At 48.4% G+C, this 22,080-nt stretch overlaps 1 protein-coding gene across 1 annotated transcript in view; it reads right to left on the reverse strand.

The window, feature by feature from the left end:
* Positions 1 to 278: 278 nt before the first annotated feature.
* Positions 279 to 22,080, reverse strand: part of LOC132399666 (threonine--tRNA ligase 1, cytoplasmic-like) — a 101,379-nt gene continuing 79,577 nt past the window's right edge. The window contains exon 19 of the mRNA XM_059980308.1: positions 279 to 471. Within this exon, the coding sequence (XP_059836291.1) occupies positions 458 to 471 (14 nt within the window). The 3' untranslated portion in view covers positions 279 to 457. The remainder of the gene's footprint in view (positions 472 to 22,080) is intronic.

Below are 22,080 nucleotides of genomic sequence, written 5' to 3' on the forward strand. Positions count from 1 at the left end.
GGGGCTTAGGGGGAAGGGAAGCAGGGCAAGAAGGGGAGGAGGAGGGGGAGCAGGGGGAGACATGAGGGGTGGGGATGAAATAAATAGAGGGGAGGGGTGAGGTGAGACATGAGGAGGGGAAGTGAGGATGAGACAAGGGGGAGTGAGTAGGAGTGACAGAGAGTGGGAGGGGAGTGGATGTGAGATAGGGTGGGGGAGTGAGGGTGAGACAAGGGGAGGGAAGTGGGGGTGAGTGGAGGTGAGACAGATGAGGAGGGGTAGTGCAAGTGAGACAGAAAGGGAGAGGGAGTGGGGTGTGGGCATGACATGGGGGAGTGTGGGTATCAGAGGGGAAACATGGGTGAGAGAGTGGGAGGGGGTGAGACAGAGGGGGTGCAGGGGTGAGAGAGGATGTGACAAGTCAGAGGACATCTGACTATAATGGGTGGGTCATCTTCTGTGTAACGGATGGCCAGGATTAGAATCTGTCTGCTGGAAGAGTGAGAGGACATTCAATTAAAATAGATAACTCTGACCCTTATGAGTCATTATTTAAAAATAAATGGTTAAAGCTCAAAGTAAATTCATTTTCAAAGTACATATACAATTCCTTGTAAAAATATTCAGCCCCCAACCCTTTGTTCACATAAATGAATATTACCACCAGGGATTTTGATCAATTTAATTGAGAATTTTTATTTGTGAACCACATGCTCCTTTTTCCCCCACAGTAGTCCCCAAAAACCAGGGAAAATTGTAATGCACGAGAAACTAAAAATTTAAAATCTGAAACATCAACAGATCAAAGGAATTCATCCTGCTTTGCTCAGTGAGGATAGGAATAGAATGAGGTGGAGGATAAATGCGTGGCTGAGGGATTAGAGCAGGGGACAGGGATTCAGATTTCTGGATCATTGGGACCTCTTTTGGGGCAGGTGTGACCTGTACAAAAAGGACGGGTTGTACTTGAATCCGAGGGGGACCAATATCCTGGTGGGGAGGTTTGCTGGGGCTACTGGGGAGAGTTTAAACCCGAATTGCTGAGGGTGGGAAGTGAACTGAAGAGACGGAGGAAGGGGCATTTGGGTCACAAATAGAGAAAGCTTGGAGACAGTGTGAGAGAGAGGATAAGCAGGTGATAGAGAAGGGATACGCTCAGACTGATGGTTTGAGATGTGTCTATTTTAATGCAGGGAGTACTATGAACAAAGCCGATGAGCTTAGAGTGTGGTACTTGGAGCTATGGTGTTGTGGCCATTACAGAGACTTGGATGGCTCAGGCAGGAATAGTTACTTAGGGTGTCAAGCTTTAGATGTTTCAGAAAAGATATGGACGGAGGCAAAAGAGGTGGGGTTGTGGCACTGTTGATCAGAGATAGTGTCACGGCTGCAGAAAAGGAGGAAGTCATGGAGGGATTGTCTACGGAGTCTCTGTGGGTGGAAGTTAGGAATAGGAAGTGGTCAACAACTCTACTGGGTGTTTTTATAGACCACCCAATAGTAACAGGGACATCGAGGAGCAGATAGGGAAACAGATTCTGGAAATGTGTAATAACAGGGTTGTCACGGTGAGAGATTTTAATTTCCTAAATATTGATCGGTATCTCCCGAGATCAAGGGGTTTAGATGGGGTGGAGTTTGTTAGGTGTGTTCAGGGAGGCTTCTTGACACAATATATAGATAAACCTTCAAGAGGAGAGGCTGTACTTGATCTGGTATTGGGAAATGAACCTGGTCAGGTGTCAGGACTCTCAGTGGGAGAGCATTTTGGAGATAGTGATCACAATTCCATCTCTTTTACCATGGCATCGGAGAGGGATAGGAACAGACAAGTTCGGAAAGCATATAACTGGAGCAAGGGGAATATGAGGCTAGCAGGCAGGAACTTGGAAGTGTAAATTGGGAACAGATGTTCTCAGGGAAATGTACAGCAGAAATGTGGCAAATGTTCAGGGAATATTTGTGTGGAGTTCTGAATAGGTATGTTCCAATGAGACAGGGAAAGGATGGTAGGGTACAGGAACCGTGATGTACAAAGGTTATTGTAAGTCTAGTCAAGAAAAGATTACAAAAGGTTCAAAAAACTAGGTTACGATAGAGATCTTGAAGATTATAAGGCTAGCAGGAAGGAGTTTAAGAATGAAATTATGAGAGCCAGAAGAGGCCATGAGAAGGCCTTAGCAGACAGGAAAACCCCAAGGCGTTCTACAAGTATGTGAGGAGCAAGAGGATAAGATGTGAGAGAATATGACCAATCAAATGTGACAGTGGAAAAGTGTGTATGGAACCAGAGGAGATGGCAGAGGTACTTAATGAATACTTTGCTTCAGTATTCAATACGGAAAAGGATCTTAGTGATTGTAGGGATGACTTACAGCAAACTGAAAAGCTTGAGTATATAGATATCAAGAAAAAGGATGTGCTGGAGCTTTTGGAAAGCATCAAGTTAGATAAGTCACCAGGACTGGACGGGATGTACCCCAGGCTACTGTGGGAGCCGAGGGAGAAGATTGCTGAGCCTCTGGCGATGATCTTTGCATTATCACTGGGGGTGGGAGAGGTTCCGAAGGATTGGAGGGTTGCAGATATTGTTCCCTTATTCAAGAATGGGAGTAGATATCCCGGGAAATTATGGACCAGTGAGTCTTACTTCAGTGGTTGGTAAGTTGATGGAAAAGATCCCAAGAGGCAGGGCTTTAAAAATTTGGAGAGGCAAAATATGTTTAGAACTAGTCAGCATGGCTTTGTCAAAGGCAGATTGTGCCTTTTTGAGCCTGACTGAATTTTTTGAGGATGTGACTAAACATATTGATGAAGGAAGAGCAGTAGATGTAGTGTATATGGATTTCAGCAGGGCATTTAATAAGGTACCCAATGCAAGGTTTATTGAGAAAGTAAGGATGTACGTGATCCAAGGGGACATTGCTTTGTGGATCCAGAAATGGCTTGCCCACAGAAGGCAAAGAGTGATTATAGATGGGTCATATTCTGCATGGAGGTCGGTGACCAGTGGTGTGCCTCAGGGATCTGTTCTGGTACCCTTACTCTTCGTGATTTTTATAAATGACCTGGATGAGGAAGTGGAGGGATGAGTTAGTAAATTTGCTGATGACACAAATGTTGAGGGTGTTGTGGATAGTGTGGAGGGCTGTCAGAGGTTACAGCTGGACATCGATAGGATGCAAAACTGGGCTGAGAAGTGGCAGGCGGAGTTCAGTCCTGATAAATGTGAGGTGGTTCATTTTGGTAGGTCAAATCTGATGGCAGAATATAGTATTAATGGTAAGATTCTTGGCAGTGTGGAAGATCAGAGGGATCTTGGGGTCCAAGTCCATAGGACATTCAAGGTTGCTGTGCAGGTTGACCCTGTGGTTAAGAAAGCGTACGATGCATTGGCCTTCATCAACTGTGGGATTGAGTTTAGGAGCCGAGAGGTACTGTTACACCTATATAGGACCCTGGTCAGACCCCACTTGAAGTACTGTGTTCAGTTCTGGTCACCTCGCGACAGGAAGGATGTGGAAACCATAGAAAGGGTGTAGAGGAGGTTTACAAGGATGTTGCCTGGATTGGGGAGCATGTCTTATGAGAATAGGTTGAGTGAACTTGACCTTTTCTCCTTGGAGCAACAGAGGATAAGAGGTGATCTGATAAAGCTGTATAAGATGATGAGAGGCATTGATCCTGTGGATCGTCAGAGGCTTTTTCCCAGGGCTGAAATGGCTAGCACGAGAGGGCATAGTTTTAAGGTGCTTGGAAATAGGTACAGAGGAGATGTCAGGGGTAAGTTGTTGCTGTTGTTTTTTTCCCCCCACACAGATCTGAGAGTGCATGGAATGGGCTGCCGGCAATGGGGGCGGATATGATAGGGTTTTTTAAGAGACTCCTCAATAGGTACATGGAGTTACAAAAAATTGAGGGCTATGGGTAATCCTAGGTAATTTCTATAGTCAGGACATGTTCGGCACAACTTCGTGGGCCGCAGGGCTTTTTATGTATCTATGCATTTAGTTGAACTGCCTCACAGCTGTTACAACCTGTAGTCTTTTTGGATAAGTCTATTGGCTTTACGCAATAAAACCATAGAACCATAGAACATTACAGCACAGAAACAGGCCTTTTGGCCCTTCTTAGCTGTGCCAAACCATTTTTCTGTCTAGTCCCACTGACCTGCACCCAGGCCATATCCCTCCAAACTCCTCTCACCCATATACCTGTCCAAGTTTTTCTTAAATGTCAAGAGTGAGCCCACATTCACCACTTCATCTGGCAGCTCATTCCACACTACCACCGCTCTCTGCGTGAAGAAGCCACCCCTAATGTTCCCTTTAAACTTTTCCCCCTTCATCCATGACCTTTTTTTTTCTCCCCTGTCCTCAATGGAAAAAGCCTGCTTGCATTCACTCTATCTATACCCATCATAATTTTATACACCTCTCAAATCACCCCTCATTCTCCTACGCTCCAGGGAATAAAGTCCTAACCTATTCAATCTTTCTCTGTAACTCAGTTTCTCAAGTCCTGGCAACATCCTTGTAAACCTTCTCTGCACTCTTTCAACCTTATTAATATCCTTCCTGTAATTAGGTGACCAAATCTGCACATGATACTCCAAATTCGGTCTCACCAATGTCTTATACAACTTCACCATTACATTCCAACTCTTATACTCAATACTTTGATTTATAAAGGCCAATGTACCAAAAGCTTTCTTTACAACCCTATCTACTTGTGAAGCCACTTTTAGGGAATTATGTACCTGTACTCTCAGATCCCTCTGTTCTACTGCACTCCTCAGTGACCTACCATTTACCTTGTATGTTCTACCTTGGTTTGACCTTCCGAAGTACAATACCTCACAGTTGTCTACATTAAGCTCCATCTGCCATTTTTCAGCCCGTTCCTCCAACTGGTCCAAATCCCTCTGCAAGCTTTGAAAACCTTCCTCACTGTCCACTACACCTCCAATCTTTGTATCATCAGCAAATTTACTGATCCAATTTGCCACATCATCATCCAGATCATTGATATAGATGACAAATAACAATGGACCCAGCACTGATCCCTGTGGCTCACCACTAGTCACAGGCCTCCACTCAGAGAAGCAATCCTCCACTACCACTCTCTGGCTTCTTTCATTGAGCCAATGTCTAATCCAATTTACTACCTCTCCATGTATACCTAGTGACTGAATCTTTCTAACTAACCTCCCAAGCGGGACCTTGTCAAAGGCCTTACTGAGGTCCATGTATACAACATCCACTGCCTTCCCTTCATCCACTTTTCTGGCAACTTCCTCGAAAAACTCTAATAAATTGGTTATACATGACCTACCATGCACAAAGGCATGCTGACTTTTTCTAATAAGCCCCTGTCTATCCAAATACTTGTAGATCCTATCTCTTAGTATTCCTTCCAATAATTTACCTACTACCGATGTCAAACTTACCGGACTATAATTTCCCAGCTTACTTTTTGAGCCTTTTTTAAACAACAGAACTACATGAGCTATCCTTCAATCCTCCTGCACCTGACCCGTGGATATCGACATTTTAAATATTTCTGCCAGGGCCCCTGCAATTTCAACACTAGTCTCCTTCAAGGTCCGAAGGAATACCCTGTCAGGTCCTGGGGATTTATCTACTCTGATTTGCCTCAAGACAGCAAGCACCTCCCTACTTGTTGCCTTGTTTCCATAGACTCCATTCCAGTTTCCTCAATAAATACAGATGCAAAAGAACCATTTAGTATCTCTCCCAATGTGATGGAACAAGAGTTTCTCATTCCTCCTTGCATATTTGCTCAAAGTGTGCCAGGTTAGTTGGGGAGAAGCAGTGGACAGCAATCTTGAGGTCTTGCCATAGATGTCTAATTGGGTTAAGGTCAGGACTCTGCCTGAGCCACTCAAGGATATTAATTTTCTTCATTCAAAGTTGTTCCATGGTTGCTCTAGCAGTGTGCTTTGGGCTGCTGTCCTGCTAAAAGACAGCTTTGTCACCTGTTTAAGCTTTCTGGCAGAGACTAGGATCTCTACATTTAGCAGCATTCATCCTCCCATCAATCCTGATCAGATGTCCAGTCCCTGCTGCTGAAAAGCATCCCATAGCATAATGCTACATACACCATACTTTGCAGTAGGGATGGTGATATCTGGCTGATGCACAGTATTAATTTACAACACACATTCAGCTTAGTGTTGAGGCCAAAATGTCCACTTTAGTCTCATCCGACCACAAGACTTTCTTCCACATTTTTACAGCATCTTCTAAAAAAGATTTGCAAAATCTTTACAGGCAATATGTTTTTTAGGCAGGGCTTTTTGTGCAAGGCCTTAATGATTGTGGAGCCATGAACTTCCATCTCCAGTTGCAGCCATTGACTTAAGCAGTTCACTCTATGACTGTTGGTGTAACCATAGCTTTTCTTACAAGTGCTACTCTTTTCTGGTGACTAAGTTTAGAGAGATGGCCTGACCTAGGCAGTGTGGCTGTGGATTCATATTTTTTCACTTTTCACAGTGGATTGCACTGAGCCCTGAGCTACGTTCAGCACCTTTGAGATGGTCTTGTACCCTCCCTCAAATTCTCTATATTCTTTTCCATGACTTGAATGCACTTTTGTCTTCATTTTGCCTTGGGCTGTTGAAAATCTACCATACCGTTGGACCTTACAGAGAGAGAGGGTTATTCAGGTGATCTCCAATTTTCTACATCAACAAGTAGGGTGAGCTTTAAGGTAGTATACAGTATTGCACCCAAGGAAAGCTAGTGTACTAATTACAAAGGGAGATGAAAACTTTCTCGGCCTCTCAATTTTGGCTTTTAATTTTTAGTAAATTGTTTACTGGCTTTAGAATTGTTCTTTTGACTTAACATGATGCACAATGTTGTGCAGATTAGCTCAGAAAATCCTATTTCAAAATATTTTAAATTTAGAATTGGATACAGTAAAATTTGAAAATAGCAGTGGGGGTTGAGTACATTTTCAAGATGCCATATATAGCCCTGAGATTCATCTTCTTGCATGCATTCACAATAGAATCAATGAAAAACCCCGCAGGAAGATGGACAACCAAAGCGCAAACGAAAACAAACTGTGCAAATACAAAACAAATACCAAGAAGTGTAGTGGTTGGCACAACGCTTTACAATACAGGCGACCCTGGTTCAATACCCGCCACTGACCGTGAGGAGTTTGCACGTTCTCCCCAACTGCTCCTGTTTCACCCCACAGTCCAAAGGTGTTCTGGTCAGTAGGTTAATTGGTCATTGTACATTGTGACTAGACCAGTGTGAAATAAGTGGGTTACTGGGTGGCATGGCTCAAAGGGGGAAGATGCAATTCTGTGCTGTCTCTCAAAAACTAAATTAATTTCAGATCATCCATTTAGTGCAGAAATGAGGCAAAATTATTTATCTGATGTTTTTGCCTGAGAACTATACTCTTCAAAACTCAACGGGAACTCTGAGGTAGAGTAGGAAGGCTTTGGCGACAACATGGCAGAGTCTAGGCAAGTTCCTTCCTTATTTCTCATCCGACTCTAGAGAGAAGAGTTGTCTGCAGAGACGGTGTTCTGTTCTTGGTGTCTGATGTGGGATGTCCGGGAGACTCCTAGCCTCCCCGATGGCCACATCTGCACCAGGTGCATCGAGATGCATCTTCTGAGAGACCGTGTTAGGGATCTGCAGCTGCAGCTCGATGACCTTGTTAGGGGAAGTGAAGCAGTGATAGACAGGAGCTGCAAGGAGGTAGTCACCCCAAGGCTACAGGAGACAGATAAATGGGCGACTGTCAGGAGAGGGAAGGGGGAATGTCAGATCGTGGAGAGCACCCCTGTGGCTGTCCCCCTCAACAATAAGTACTGCATTTTGAGTACTGTTTAGGGGGAAGCAACAGCAGCCGTGCCTCTGGCACTGAGTCTGGCCCTGGGGCTCAGAAGGGTAGGGAACGGAAGAGGATAGAAACAGTAATAGGGGACTCTGGTCAGGGAGATGCAAAAAGGAAACACGGATGGCAGTTTGCCTTCCAGGTGCCAGCAACCAAGATGTTTTTGGACGCGTCACAATATCCTGAAAAGGGAGGGTGAGCAGCCAGAAGTCGTGGCATATAGGAAGAAAAAGGAAGGAGGTCCTGAAAAAAGAATTTAGGGAGTTAGGAAGGAAGCTGAGAAGGGTAGTAAACTCAGCATTGCTGCTTGTGCCACACAACAGTGAGGATAGGAATAGAATGAGGTGGCAGATAAATGCGTGGCTGAAGAACTGGAGCAGGGGGCAGGGATTCAGAAGAGGATAATTGGGACTCCTTCTGGGACAAGTGGGACCTATACAAAAGGGACAGGTTGCACTTGAATCCGAGGGGGACCAATATCCTTATGGGCAGATTTCCTAGAGCTGCTGGGAGTGGTTTAAACTAATATGGCAGGGGGATGGGAAGCAAGATGACAGAGCTGCGGATGAGCCAGCAGGTTTACAAGCAGATGATGGGTGTAACATGAATGTAAGGAAGGACAAGCCAATGATTGGGTACAAATGCAGACAGAGCAAAAAGAGTTAAATTGTAAAGAAGGCCTTAGTTGGGAGCTTAACATCAAAGTATATACTTCGCATTGAAAGGACAGACAGGAAGGCATAGGCGGTGGTGTGGCTCTGTTGGCAAGAGATGGAATTACATTTTTAGAAACAGGTGGCCTAGGGTCAGAGAATTTTAAATCTTTGTGGGTGTAGTTAAGAAATTGCAAGGGTAAAAAGACCATTTTATATATTTTGAGACCATTTTGAGATTGCAAAGGGAGCTGGAAAGGGCACGTAATAAGGGCAATGACACAATTGTAATGGGGGATATCAATATGCAAGGGGATTGGGAAAATCAGGTTGGTGTCAGATCACAAGAGAGGGTATTTGTTAAATGCCTACGAGATGGCTTTTTAGAGCAGCTTGTGCTTAAGCCTATTCGGGGAAAGGCTGTCTTAGATTGGGTGTTGTGTAGTAACCCAGATCTTATTGGGGAGCTTAACATAAAGGAACCCTTAGAAGGCAATGATCACAATAAGACTGAATTCATACTGCCATTTGAGAGGGAGAAGCATAACTCACGTGTATCAGTATCACAATGGAATAAAGGGAATTACAGAGACACAAGAGGGGAGCTTGCCCAGGTGGATTAGAGGAGGATACTGACAGGGATGATGGTAGAGCAGTGACGCCTGAAGTTTCTGGGATTCATTCACAAGACGCAGGATGGATATGTCACAGAGAAAGTTGTTCTCAAGTGACAGGGGTGGACAAAGGAAGTTGAGGACTACATAAAAGACAAGGAAAGTGATAGCAAAAGTGAGTGGGAAGCTGGATGATTGAGAAGCTTTTAAAATCCAACAAAAGGCACCTAAAAAAGCTAAAAGGGGAAAGATGAAATATGAGGACAAACTAGCTCATAATATAAAGCAGGATACTAAAAGTTTTTTCAGCTATATAAAGAGAAATGAGAGTTGATATTGGACCATGGGAAAGTGGTGCTGGTGAGGTAGTAATAGGGACAAAGTAATTGCAGATGAACGGAATTGTCACTTTGCATCTGTCTTCACTGTGGAAGACATTAGCAGTGTGCCAGACTTCTGAGAGTGTCAGGAAGCAGGAGTGAGAGCCATTCATATTACAAAGGAAAAAATGCTATGCAAACTCAAAGGTCTTAAGGTGGATAAGTCACCTGGGCAATTTGGACAACATCCCAGAGTCCAGAGAGAGGCTGCTGAAGAGATAACTGATGAATTGGCTGTGAATATTCAGGAATCACTTGATTCTGGCATCATCCTGGAGGACTGGAAAATTGCAAATGTCATTCCACTTTAAGAAGGGAGGAAGACAAAAGAATGGAAATTATAGGCCAGTTGTCCTAACCTCAGTGGTTGGGAAGGTGTTGGAGTACTTTATTAAGGGCGAGTTTTCAGGGTACTTAGAGACTAATGATAAAATAAGTCAAAGTCTGCTTAGTTTATGTAAAGGGAAATCTTGCCTAACAAATCTGTTAAGATTGCTTCGAGGAAGTAACAAACAGGGTGGACAAAGGAGAGGCAGTGGATATCATTTATTTGGATTTGCAGAAGGTGTGTGGTAAGGTGCTACACATGAGGCTGCAGAACAAGATAAAATCCTATGGTGTTACAGGAAAGATAGAGGAATGGCTAAGAGGTGGGAGAGAGAGTAGGAATAAAAGGGGCCTTTTCTGGTTGGCTGCCGGTGACTAGTGGTGTTCCTCAGTACTGGGACGGCTGCTTTTCACATTGTTTGTCAATGATTTTGATAATGGAATTGATGGCTTTGTGGCAAAGTTTGTTGATGATATGAAGACAGGTGGAGGGTAGGTAGTGCTGAGGAAGCAGTGCGATTGCAGCAGAACTTAGACAAATTGAAAAAGTGTGCAAAAAAAGTAGCAGATGGAATGCAGTGTTGGGAAATGTATGATAATGTATTTTGGTAAAAGGAACAATAGCACAGACTATTATTTAAATGGGGAGAAGGTTCAAACATCAGAGGTGCAGAGGGACTTAGGAGTCCTTGTACAAGGCTCCCAGAAGGTTAATTTACAGGTTGAGTCTGTGGTAAACACAACAAAATCAATGTTGGCACTTACTTCAAGGGGAATAAAATATAAAAGGGAGGAGATAATGCTGAGCCTTTATAAGACTCTAGTCAGGCTGCACTAGAGCAAATTGTCAACAATTTGGGCCCCATATCTCAGAAAGAATATGTTCTCATTAGAGAGAGTCCTTAGGAGGTTCATGAGTATGATTCTGGAAATGAAGGGGTTAACATATGAGGAGCATTTGGCAGTTTCGTGTCTGTACTCACTGGAATTTAGATTGCGGGGGGGGGGGGGGATCTCACTGAAACCTACCGAATGTTGAAAGGACTAGATAGGGTGGATGTGAGAAGATGTTTCCTATAGTAGTGGTGTCCAGAACTAGAGGGCACAGCCTCAGAATTGAGAGGCGATAATTTAGAACAGAGGAATTGCTGCAGTGGATGCCAAGTCTGTGCGTATATTTAAGGCAGAAGTTGATCGTTTCCTGATTGGTCAGGGCATCAAAGGATATGGTGAGAAGGCAGGTATATGGGGTTGAGTTGGATCCAGAATCAGCCGTGATGGAATGGCAGAGCAGACTTGATGGGCTGAATGGCCTAATTGTGCTCCTATGTCTTATGGAATGTTTTTACATCAGAGCTAAATGATTTATTGTTAAACAGGCAGATGAAAGGTTATCACAGGATGAGGTTACAGTCGGCTTTGGCATAACCTTATTAACTGAGTAAGACTGGGAGGCTGGGTGACCCATTTCTGCTCTAAATACAAATTAATCCGTCTAATATTTAAACCTCGGGCAGGACTTGGTGTGGTCTCATGATGCATGACACTTGTGTTAAAGTGAAAGCTCTCTTTTGGTGGGTAATGTCAGCCAAACAGAGACAGGTGATGTTACCCACCTCCTCAGAACCCAATGCCCTGCGCAGACCCCCTGACCTATCTTAGCCCAACTGTCCTGACCAACTGTGTCATCATCTAGCACAGAACCTGTAAGGCAAGTGGCCGCAAGTCCCTTCAAATGACTGAGGACAGCTGAGAGGATCATCGGGGTCTCTCTTCCACCCATCTGAGATATTTATCAGGAACGCTGCAGTCTCGGGGCCAATGATTCCTCCCATCCGCCCAGCAATCTCTCTGACCCCCTATCATCAGGCAGGAGGTACCGTAGCATTAGGACAAGAACGGTTAGGATGGGAAACAGCCTCTTGCCCCCAGGCTGTGAGACTCCTGTACTCCCAGGTCTCATCACGTATGAAGCACCAGTTGCTTTATGCTGTTTACTATTCAACTTGTAGGGTAAATGCCCTTATTATTTGTCAATTTATTTGTGGTGATATTACTTTGTGTGTGTGAGTTATATGTACTGTGTTGTGCATTTTGGTCCTGAGGAATGTTGTTTCATTTGGCCGTTGAATGGCAGTAAACTGACCATGAACCCCCTCCCCCCAAGTCTGCCTGCCTTTGGGGATGGAGATCCCAAAATCTGGGAAGACAGCAGGTAGAAAATGAAATCCAACGGAAATAGATTAGGGACGAAGCCAGAGACTAACACAAGCAGGAACAGGGTGCCAAGCACGCCTGGAACCTGACAGACTCTGCCCCACCCTGATCCGAGGGAACTCCAGTGAAGTTCAAACAGACCGAGCTCAAAAATGAACCCGCCCTCCTCTCAGAGAAACCTCAGGAGCATCTTTTCATTGCCTTATCTAGAGACCATGCTTTGATGTTTAAACTGGGGCTAGTGGCAGTGATGGAAGGACAGACAAACCTTCACAGGGCATTGACATCCAGAGCTGCTGGGATAGTGGGAAGGGGCAGCCCACATGCAAACTGCTGAACACACACATCACTGAAATATAGGGGCAACAGGAACTGAAGGGTAAATGAGCTAGTGGAGAAGTCCCCTGCGAACATGACTGTTCCTCAAAGGAGCTCGAGTTTATAGTCTTATGACAGCACTCCCTCCCACCGTGACCTTCCTCCAGGACTGCCCCTCCCACCTCGACCTTCCCTCAGGACTGCCCTCCTAGGGTACACCCCTCCCACAGTGTGACCTTCTTTGGGTACTGCCCCTCCCACCTTGCCTGCTTTCCCTGGCTTTGACAATGATGAGGAAGATGGGCTCTGAGGGGCAGGGACCACATGCAGATGTCCTGAATGAGGGGACAGGCTCGAGGGAGCTGCTGTCCAGAGCTACATCTCTCTCAGACTGTCGGTCGCCAGCTCAGGGGTGACGTGGGAGCAGATGTGCCTTCCCACCAGTCCCCAAAACAATCGAACACTTTATATTTTTATTTTACTTAGAGACACAGCACAGAACAGGCTCCAACCATTGGAGCCCCACCGCCAACAAATCCTGATTTAATCGGAGCCAGTTTACAATGACCAGGTAACCTACCAACCAGGGAAACGCTGGAACATGGGAGGAAACCAGAGCACGTGGGAATTGGACTCTGAACTCCGACGCCCCGAGCTGTAACAGCATCGTGCTAATCACTACACTACTGTGGCACCCAAATGGTTAACTGTCAGAGGTGGGCATTCATGAGCAGGATCTCGACTGGGCGTGTTCCCTGGTCTCCATCAGCCAGAGCTCCCCTGCCCCAGCCTGGATCCGTCCCTTGGGCCAGCTCTTCCCTGGCACCGTATTACCGAGAGCCAAGCATAAGAACTACCAAGAAGATGAGGGTGGAGGGCCCACCATCACAGCCAGAGCTCTGGGTGGGGGGGGGGGGGGGATGAATCTGAGACTGAACGCTTTTAAAAAGAAACATAACATTTTAAAATAAACAAGACTTGGTGCCAATGGGCTGTGCGAAACTCGCCCTCCAGTCTGGGGGGCCTCCAGGGTGCTTTCACACTGTAAACACACTAACGCAGGCAGGCTCTGTTCCGACTCTGACTGTGTGAATAAAGGAGAGCCTTGTGGAGCTGGAAGCTGGGACCGGCTGCCTCTCTTGACCAATACGTGTGGTTCTCCAGTTGCACAGACAAGAGAAACTGGCTGCAGGAACTCCACGGGTCAAGCAAAGGGGTGCTCTGGGATTCCCTCAGTATCTCCCTCCCCCATGGAGCTGGCTGATCTGCTGAGGGTTTCAGTCCATTCACCCATTGCTCCAGACTGCCCCATTCGACAGTGTCTCTACTGGAGAGAAAAGGCTGAGGTGTGTGCTTCTCAAAGCAAAGGAACAAAATTCCAGGTTGCACAACAGTTCTCTTTTGGAAGGTACCCAGGTTACAAGCACTTACTCACAAAGGTTACAGATCAAAGCTCCGTCCACACTGACCCATCACACACTCCAAGGGTCAGACACACAGTGAAGCACCGTCCAAGCCATCCCATCGCATACTCTCAAAGTCAAAAAACAGAATGACGCTCCCCCTACACTGATCCATCACACTCTCCCAGGGTCAGACACAGAGAGAATCTCCCTCCAAACCGACCCATCATGACACAAAGCTGGGCAGAGGTGTTAGCTGTGAGGAGGATGCTAAGAGGATGCAGGGTGACTTGGATAGGTTAGGTGAGTGGGCAAATTCATGGCAGATGCAATTTAATGTGGATAAATGTGAGGTTATCCACTTTGGTTGCAAGAACAGGAAAACAGATTATCTGAACAGTTGCCGATTAGGAAAAGGGGAGATGCAACAAGACCTGGGTGTCATTGTACACCTTTCATTGAAGGTGGGCATGCAGGTACAGCAGGCGGTGAAAAAGGCAAATGGTATGTTGGCATTCATAGCAAAAGGATTTGAGTACAGGAGCAGGGAGGTTCTACTGCAGTTGCACAAGGCCTTGGTGAGACTGCACCTAGAATATTGTGTGCAGTTTTGGTCCCCTAATCTGAGGAAAGTCATTCTTGCCATAGAGGGAGTACAGAGAAGGTTCACTAGATTGATTCCTGGGATGGCAGGACTTTCATATGAAGAAAGACTGGATCGACTAGGCTTATACTCACTGGAATTTAGAAGATTGAGGGGGAATCTTATTGAAACGTATAAAATTCTAAAGGGATTGGACAGGCTAGATGCAGGAAGATTGTTTCCGATGTTGGGGAAGCCCAGAACGAGGGGTCACAGTTTAAGGATAAAGGGGAAGCCTTTTAGGACCGAGATGAGGAAAAACTTCTTCACACAGAGAATCTGTGAATCTGTGGAATTCTCTGCCACAGGAAACAGTTGAGGCCGGTTCATTGGCTATATTTAAGAGGAAGTTAGATATGGCCCTTGTGGCTAAAGGGATCAGGGGGTATGGAGAGAAAGCAGGTTCAGGGTTCTGAATTGGATGATCAGCCATACTCCTGCACCTATTTTCTATGTTTCTATACGCTCCTGGGGTCAGACACAGAGGGAACCTCCTTTCACACACTCCCGTGATCAGGGTTAACCTGGAGATGGGAAGGATTAGGAAGGCAAGAGTAAAATTCTGAATGCTTTACTCAAGAGTTGGCACAGACACAGTGGGCTGAAGGCCTCCTTTCTGATGCAACATTGTATGATCTAGTGCCACAAGTTGGATTCTTCCTGTATCTCCACCACGTTCCCACTGCCCTGGACTCCATCCCAGCCTGGTCTCTCCCCATGGGACGTTGTGGTCACAAAATAAACTCTCCCAGAGGCTGGCTGGCTTTGACTGTGATCAGCGGCTGGACTGGGCAGTCTGTCACCCCCCAGCAGCAAAAGCTACAATTGGTTCTGGAGGGTTTGTTATCAAGGATTGATGGAGCAAAGCCAAAGGGAAGGAGAAGCGACGACCTTGAGATGTTGCAGATGCTGAGAAGTGTTCCTTTCCAGAACTCCACTGTGCGGAAGGAATGAGGCAAGTTTCAGGCCAGAGGGACTGGAATAACAGGCCCTTCTGCCCACAATATTGTGCCAACCCTTTAACCCACTTCAAGATCAACCTTTCTACCTACATAAACCTCAGTTTTTCTATTATTCATGTGTCTATCTAAATGCCCCTAATGCACCCACCTCTACCACCCACCCGCCCCCAGGAACACGTTCCACGCACCCACCATTCTGAGCAAAAAGAAACGTACCCCTAACATTCACCTGAAGCTTTGCTCCAGTCATTTGAAAATGATGTCCCCATGTATTAGCCATTTCTGCCCTGGGAAAAAAAGTCTCCAGCTGTCCACTCGATCTGTATCACTCAGTTTGTTTCCCTCTCCTCCTCCAAAGAAAACAGCCGAGCTCACTCAGGTGTGCTCTCCCATCCAGGCAGCATCCTGGTAAATGTGTTCTGCATTCTCTCCAAAGCTTTCACATCCCTCTTAGAATGAGGTGGCCAGAACTGCATACAATCTCCCATGTTTGGTCCAACCAGGGTTTTATAAAGCTGCAACGTTACCTTGCAGTTCTACAGCACAATCCCTCGACTGACGGAGGCCAACAGAACATATGCCTTTGTGCGGTGGCAGGGTGAGTGTAATACTTTACAGGACCAGCAACCGGAATTCAATTCCCACTGCGGTTGGCAACGAGCTTGTACGTTCTCCCCTGACCGCGCGAGTTTCCTCGGAAGTTCTGGTTTCCTTGCAGAACACTCGAGGAATGTCCTGGGAGGTTAATCAGTCACATGAGTGTAATTGGGCAGTGTGGGCTGGAAGGGCGTGTTACTACGCTGCAAATCTGAATAAAATTTAAAGCAAGTTTACCACCTGATCAACTTGCGTGGCAACTTTAAGGGACAGGGACTCAAGATCTCTCTGCTCCTCCACACTGCCAAGAATCCTGCATTCAGCCTTCCAGAGTGAATCACTTCACACTTTTCCAGATTGAACTGTCTGAATACAGAGGAATTCCTTCTCCCCGGGGTCCACGGACCTTTGGAATCTCCACAGAGGAGCCGGGTAAGACCAAGGCTGATACGTTTTTAGAGACTCCAGGGATTGACAACTCCTGCTCCGGTTTCTGATGGCTCTGAGCCACACACTGAGGTACCTCATTCAGAGCTTCAGCAAGGCAAGGTCCAGGCTATTGTTTATTTGCCTATTAATTCCATTCTCCTGCAGGTTACTGAAGTGGGCTGCCAACATAACGTGGCATTGAATAACGGAGAGGCTCCAGGAGTCAGGAGGAACACAGTCTGGATTGTATTATGTGAGAGAAACACTGGCAACACTCTCAAAAAGGCAGGAACTCGAGTCTGAAACTGTGAGGAACCCGAAAATAAAACATGCACGGCCCCTCAGATCAGACACTGTCAACCAACAGGGAACCAAAAGAGGCAGCTGGTGGAAAGGAGAGACATTTAGAAAGGGAAAAAAAAGAGAGGGGAGAGAGAAAAAGGAAGGGGGAGATGGAAGGGAGGGGGAGGGGGAGATGGAAGGGAGGGGGAGGGGGAGATGGAAGGGAGGGGGAGGGGGAGATGGAAGGGAGGGGGAGGGGGAGATGGAAGGGAGGGGGAGGGGGAGATGGAAGGGAGGGGGAGATGGAAGGGAGGGGGAAGGGGAGATGGAAGGGAGGGGGAGGGGAGAGGAGAGGGGAGAGGGAATGGAGGGGAGGGGAGAAGAAAAGGAGAGGGAGGGGATGGGAAGGGTGGAGGGGGGCTTAAGAGGGGGAAGGGGAAGTGAGAGAAGGGAAGAGGGGTGAGAAGGGGATGGGTGTGAGGGGTGAGAGGGTGAGAGAGGGTAAGAGTAAGAGAGGGGTAGGGGAGAAGAGGGGGGAGGGTCAGAGATGGGGATGGGGGTAATGGGGTTTCAGGGGTTGATGGCCAGTGTGGGGTGACCGGGGGATTCGGTGAGATAGGGAGGTAAGGGATTTTGGTGTTTTAGGGGGGATAGCTGGGATCCAAGAGTTCGGGGAGAAGTTTAGGGGTGGTAGAGGTGTGGTTGGTTGGGGGGGCGTGCTAGAGGGGGGCACTAGAGAGGGGGTAGGGAGGGGGTAAGGGAGAGGGTGAGGGTGAAGCATAGAGAGGGTGAGGTGGAGAGGGTAAGGCAGAGAGGGCAGAGGAGGGGAGGGAGGAGAGGGGCAAGAGGGCGGGGAGAGCTTTATATATTTTATGTCACTGATTTGGATGTTTAAATTGATGGCTTTGCTGCAAAGTTTGGAAACGATATAAAGACAGGTGGAGGATCAGGTAGTTTTGAGGATGTAGAAAGGCTACAGAAAGACTGAAACAGATTAGGAGAAAGGGCAAAAAAAAGGTCGCTGATGGAATCCAGTCTTGGGAAGGGTATGGCTATGCACTTTGGTAGAAGGAATGAAAGGGTTGATAATTTTCTAAATGGAGAGAAAATACAAAAAGAACCTGAGGCACAAAGGAACTTGGAAGTTCTTGAGCTGTATTCCCTAAAGGTCAATTTGCAGGTTGAGTCTGTGGTGAGGAAGGCAAATGCAATGTTAGCCTTCATTTCAAAAGGACTAGAATTTAAAATCAAGGAGTTAATGTTGAGTGAGACTTTATAAAGCATTGGTGAGGCCTCACTTGCAGTATTGAGAGCAATTTTGGGCCCCTTGTCTTTGAAAGTGTATGCTGAAACTGGAGAGGATTCAAAGGAGGTTCATGAAAATGATTCCAGGATTGAATGGCTTGGCATATGAAGAACGTTTGATGGCTCTGGGCTTGTATTCACTAGAATGAGGAGTGACCTTATTGAAACCTATCAAATGGTGAAAGGCCTTGATAGTGGATGTATCCTATGGTGGGAGAATCTAAGGCCAGAGGACACAGCCTCAGAATAGAGGGGCATTCTTTAGTACAGAGATGAAGAGGAGTTTCTTTAGCCAGAGAGTGATCTTTTTCTTTGCCATAGGCAGCTGTGGAGGCCAAGTTCTTAAGGCAGAGGTTGATAGATTTTTGTTTGGTCAGAGCATGAAGAGATAAGGGGAGAAGGCAGGACATTGGGGCTGAGAAGAAACGGCAGAGTAGACTCAATGGGCCAAATGGCTTAATTCTGCACCTATACCTTAAGGTCTTAAGAATCTCAGCAACACTTATGATACAGCAGCCTACCTGATTTGCTCCCCACCAGCAGCCTAGACACTCATTCCCTCACCACACCCTCTATCTGAAAACTTCAATGCAGAATAGTATTTTGATCACAGAGAATACCTGTCACCCACAGTTACTCCTGGAAATGTGTTGCCAGCACTTCAGGAACCCTCCCGCTAACAGCTATCTTCCCCACAAAGTCTATTCCAGTTGATGAAAATTGCTGAGCACAAACTTCAGGGCCAGTTAGGAAGAGGCGAACTAGAAGGACCCTACAGAATAAAAAAAATTGTGAAGGAGTCTTTTGTTACGCTGACCCTCCATCAGTCAGGGCGCTGAGTGGAGAGATATAATGCAGTGATGAGACGCCGGTGATGCCAAACTTGAGTATTGTGTATAGTTTAGGTCCCCGTCTTATAGGAAGGATGATAATCAACTGGAAGTAGTGCAGAAAGGATTTACCATGTTGCTGCCTGGACTTGGGGGCCTGAGTTACAAAGAACGGCTGCGTAGACTTGGACTTCATTCACTGGAATGTAGAAGACTAAGTGGTGCCCTGATAGAGGTATACAAGATCACGAGGGGGCACAAACAGGGTAAAAGCACATTATCTTTTTCCCAGGGCGAGGGTGCTAAAAACAAGAGGGCTTAAGATCAGAGGCAAGGGATTTGAAAGCAACATCAGGGGCAGCTTCAAAGGATGCTGCATATTTGGAAGCAGCTGCCAGAAATAGCAGTCGAGACAGGCACATTAGCAACATTTAAATGCCATCCACATAGGTCCATGGATAGATGAGGCTGTGCGACTCTAAAAAGGCAGCAAGTGCTGGAAGCACAGTGTAGGTTGAGGATTGTCTGTGCCAAGGAGTGTTTCAGGCCTGACATCTGTTCACTCTCTGTACAGCTGTACCTGATGTTACACTCTCCAACATTCCAAGCATCTGCTTTTTTTATGCTTTTGGTTGTCATCAAGAAAACCATTCCAAGCACCAGCCTCCAACAAACAACCAACAAACCCCGCAATTCAACATGACTTTTCACATCGGCAAACACCACGTTTCTGCCACAGTTCAATCCCTTTCCCTCTTCCTATGTACCTCCCTCCTGCTCATCCGCTTCCTAACACCCACCATCTCTCCCTGTCTCCCACATCTGCATGTAAGCTTCAGGAGAAAAGCAACACTGGCTTTCTGAGCGCTGTTCACAGACTGTACAGAAAGCTGCTGACGGGGCACAGCTGTGAACAGTTTCAACAGTCTCTCCGCAGATCCCGAGTCCCCGGGTGTCGCAGAGAACAGAGTTAACCAGTAATCCGAGTGGACAAGGGGTCTGAGTGTCAGGCCATCGCAATGTATACTGCCATCCTGTGGTGCACTGACTGCTCCCACAAGCAGACAACTGACTCTCTGTGCAGGACATTCACCGCTCAGGAAGTAATTATCAAGATGCGGTCAGTGATAGGTGAGAACATTGCAGCCGTTGTGGCAGGCGGCAACGTGTTCACGTTCAGATTACACGCGTGCCACACTAGCTGCTGGATAGACATGGACTCGGGAACCCTATAAAGCAGTGCCAAGGCATTCATTCGCCTCAACACAGATTCCAGGGAAGATCCCAGCTTAATAAACTCATCTTAATGTTAGCGGTTCTGACAACATGGTACTTGCTTGGCAACAGTACATTAATGGGGCAGCAATGCCTCAGTGCTGTTACCCCCTCATGCAGTGAACCCAGCACAGTACCATCCCTCCCACAGTGTGACCCTGCCTCAGTACACACCTCGCACCTTGACCCTTCCTCAGTACGAACCGACCCAGTGTGACCCCCCCCAAGTACTGCCCCTCCCAATGTGAGCCTCCCACAGTGCACCCCACCAAAACTGTGACCCTCCTTTTCTACCTCCCTTCCAGTATGCCCCTTCCTCAGACCCACACCACCCATAGCGTGACCCTCCCTCAATACTATCCCTCCCACAGTGTGACCCAGCCTCACCGCCCCCTCACGGTGTGACCCAGCCTCACCACCCCCACCATGGTGTGATCCCGACTCACCACCCCCACCACGGTGTGACCCAGCCTCACCGCCCCACCACGGTGTGACCCCGCCTCACCACCCCCACAACAGTGTGACCCCGACTCACCGCCCCCTCACGGTGTGACCCCGCCTCACCGCCCCCTCACGGTGTGACCCCGCCTCACTGCCCCCTCACGGTGTGACCCAGCCTCACCGCCCCCACCACGGTGTGACCCCACCTCACTGCCCCACCACGGTGTGACCCCGCCTCACCACCCCCACAACAGTGTGACCCAGCCTCACCACCCCCACCACGGTGTGACCCTGCCTCACCGCCCCCTCACAGGGTGACCCCGCCTCACCACAGTGTGACCCTGCCTCACCACCCCACCACGGTGTGACCCCGCCTCACCGCCCCCCCCCCCACGGTGTAACCCAACCTCACCGCCCCACCACGGTGTGACCCCGCCTCACTGCCCCTCCCACGGTGTGACCCAGCCTCACCACCCCCACCACGGTGAGACCCCGCCTCACCGTCCCCACCACGGTGTGACCCCGCCTCACTGCCCCTCCCACGGTGTAACCCAACCTCACCACCCCAGCACGGTGTGACCCCACCTCACACGGTGTGACCCTGCCTCACCGCCCCCTCACAGGGTGACCCCGCCTCACCACAGTGTGACCCCGCCTCACCGCCCCACCACGGTGTGACCCCGCCTCACCGCCCCACCACGGTGTTACCCCACCTCACCGCCCCCACCACGGTGTGACCCAGCCTCACCGCCCCCACACAGTGTGACCCAACCTCACCGCCCCCCCACGGTGTGACACAACCTCACCGCCCCACCACGGTGTGACCCCGCCTCACCGCCCCACCACGGTGTTACCCCACCTCACCGCCCCCACCACGGTGTGACCCCGCCTCACTGCCCCTCCCACGGTGTGACCCAGCCTCACCACCCCCACCACGGTGAGACCCCGCCTCACCGTCCCCACCACGGTGTGACCCCGCCTCACTGCCCCTCCCACGGTGTAACCCAACCTCACCACCCCAGCACGGTGTGACCCCACCTCACACGGTGTGACCCTGCCTCACCGCCCCCTCACAGGGTGACCCCGCCTCACCACAGTGTGACCCCGCCTCACCGCCCCACCACGGTGTGACCCCGCCTCACCGCCCCACCACGGTGTTACCCCACCTCACCGCCCCCACCACGGTGTGACCCAGCCTCACCGCCCCCACACAGTGTGACCCAACCTCACCGCCCCCCCACGGTGTGACACAACCTCACCGCCCCCCCATGGTGTGACCCAGCCTCACCACCCCCACCACGGTGAGACCCCGCCTCACCGTCCCCACCACGGTGTGACCCCGCCTCACTGCCCCTCCCACGGTGTGACCCCGCCTCACCGCCCCCCCCACGGTGTGACCCCGCCTCACCGTCCCCACCACGGTGTGACCCCGCCTCACCGCCCCCACCACGGTGTGACCCTGCCTCACCGCCCCCTCACAGGGTGACCCCGCCTCACCACAGTGTGACCCCGCCTCACCGCCCCACCACGGTGTGACC

This window comes from Hypanus sabinus, chromosome 9 (assembly GCF_030144855.1).
Source record: "Hypanus sabinus isolate sHypSab1 chromosome 9, sHypSab1.hap1, whole genome shotgun sequence".
Taxonomy (NCBI): domain Eukaryota; kingdom Metazoa; phylum Chordata; class Chondrichthyes; order Myliobatiformes; family Dasyatidae; genus Hypanus; species Hypanus sabinus.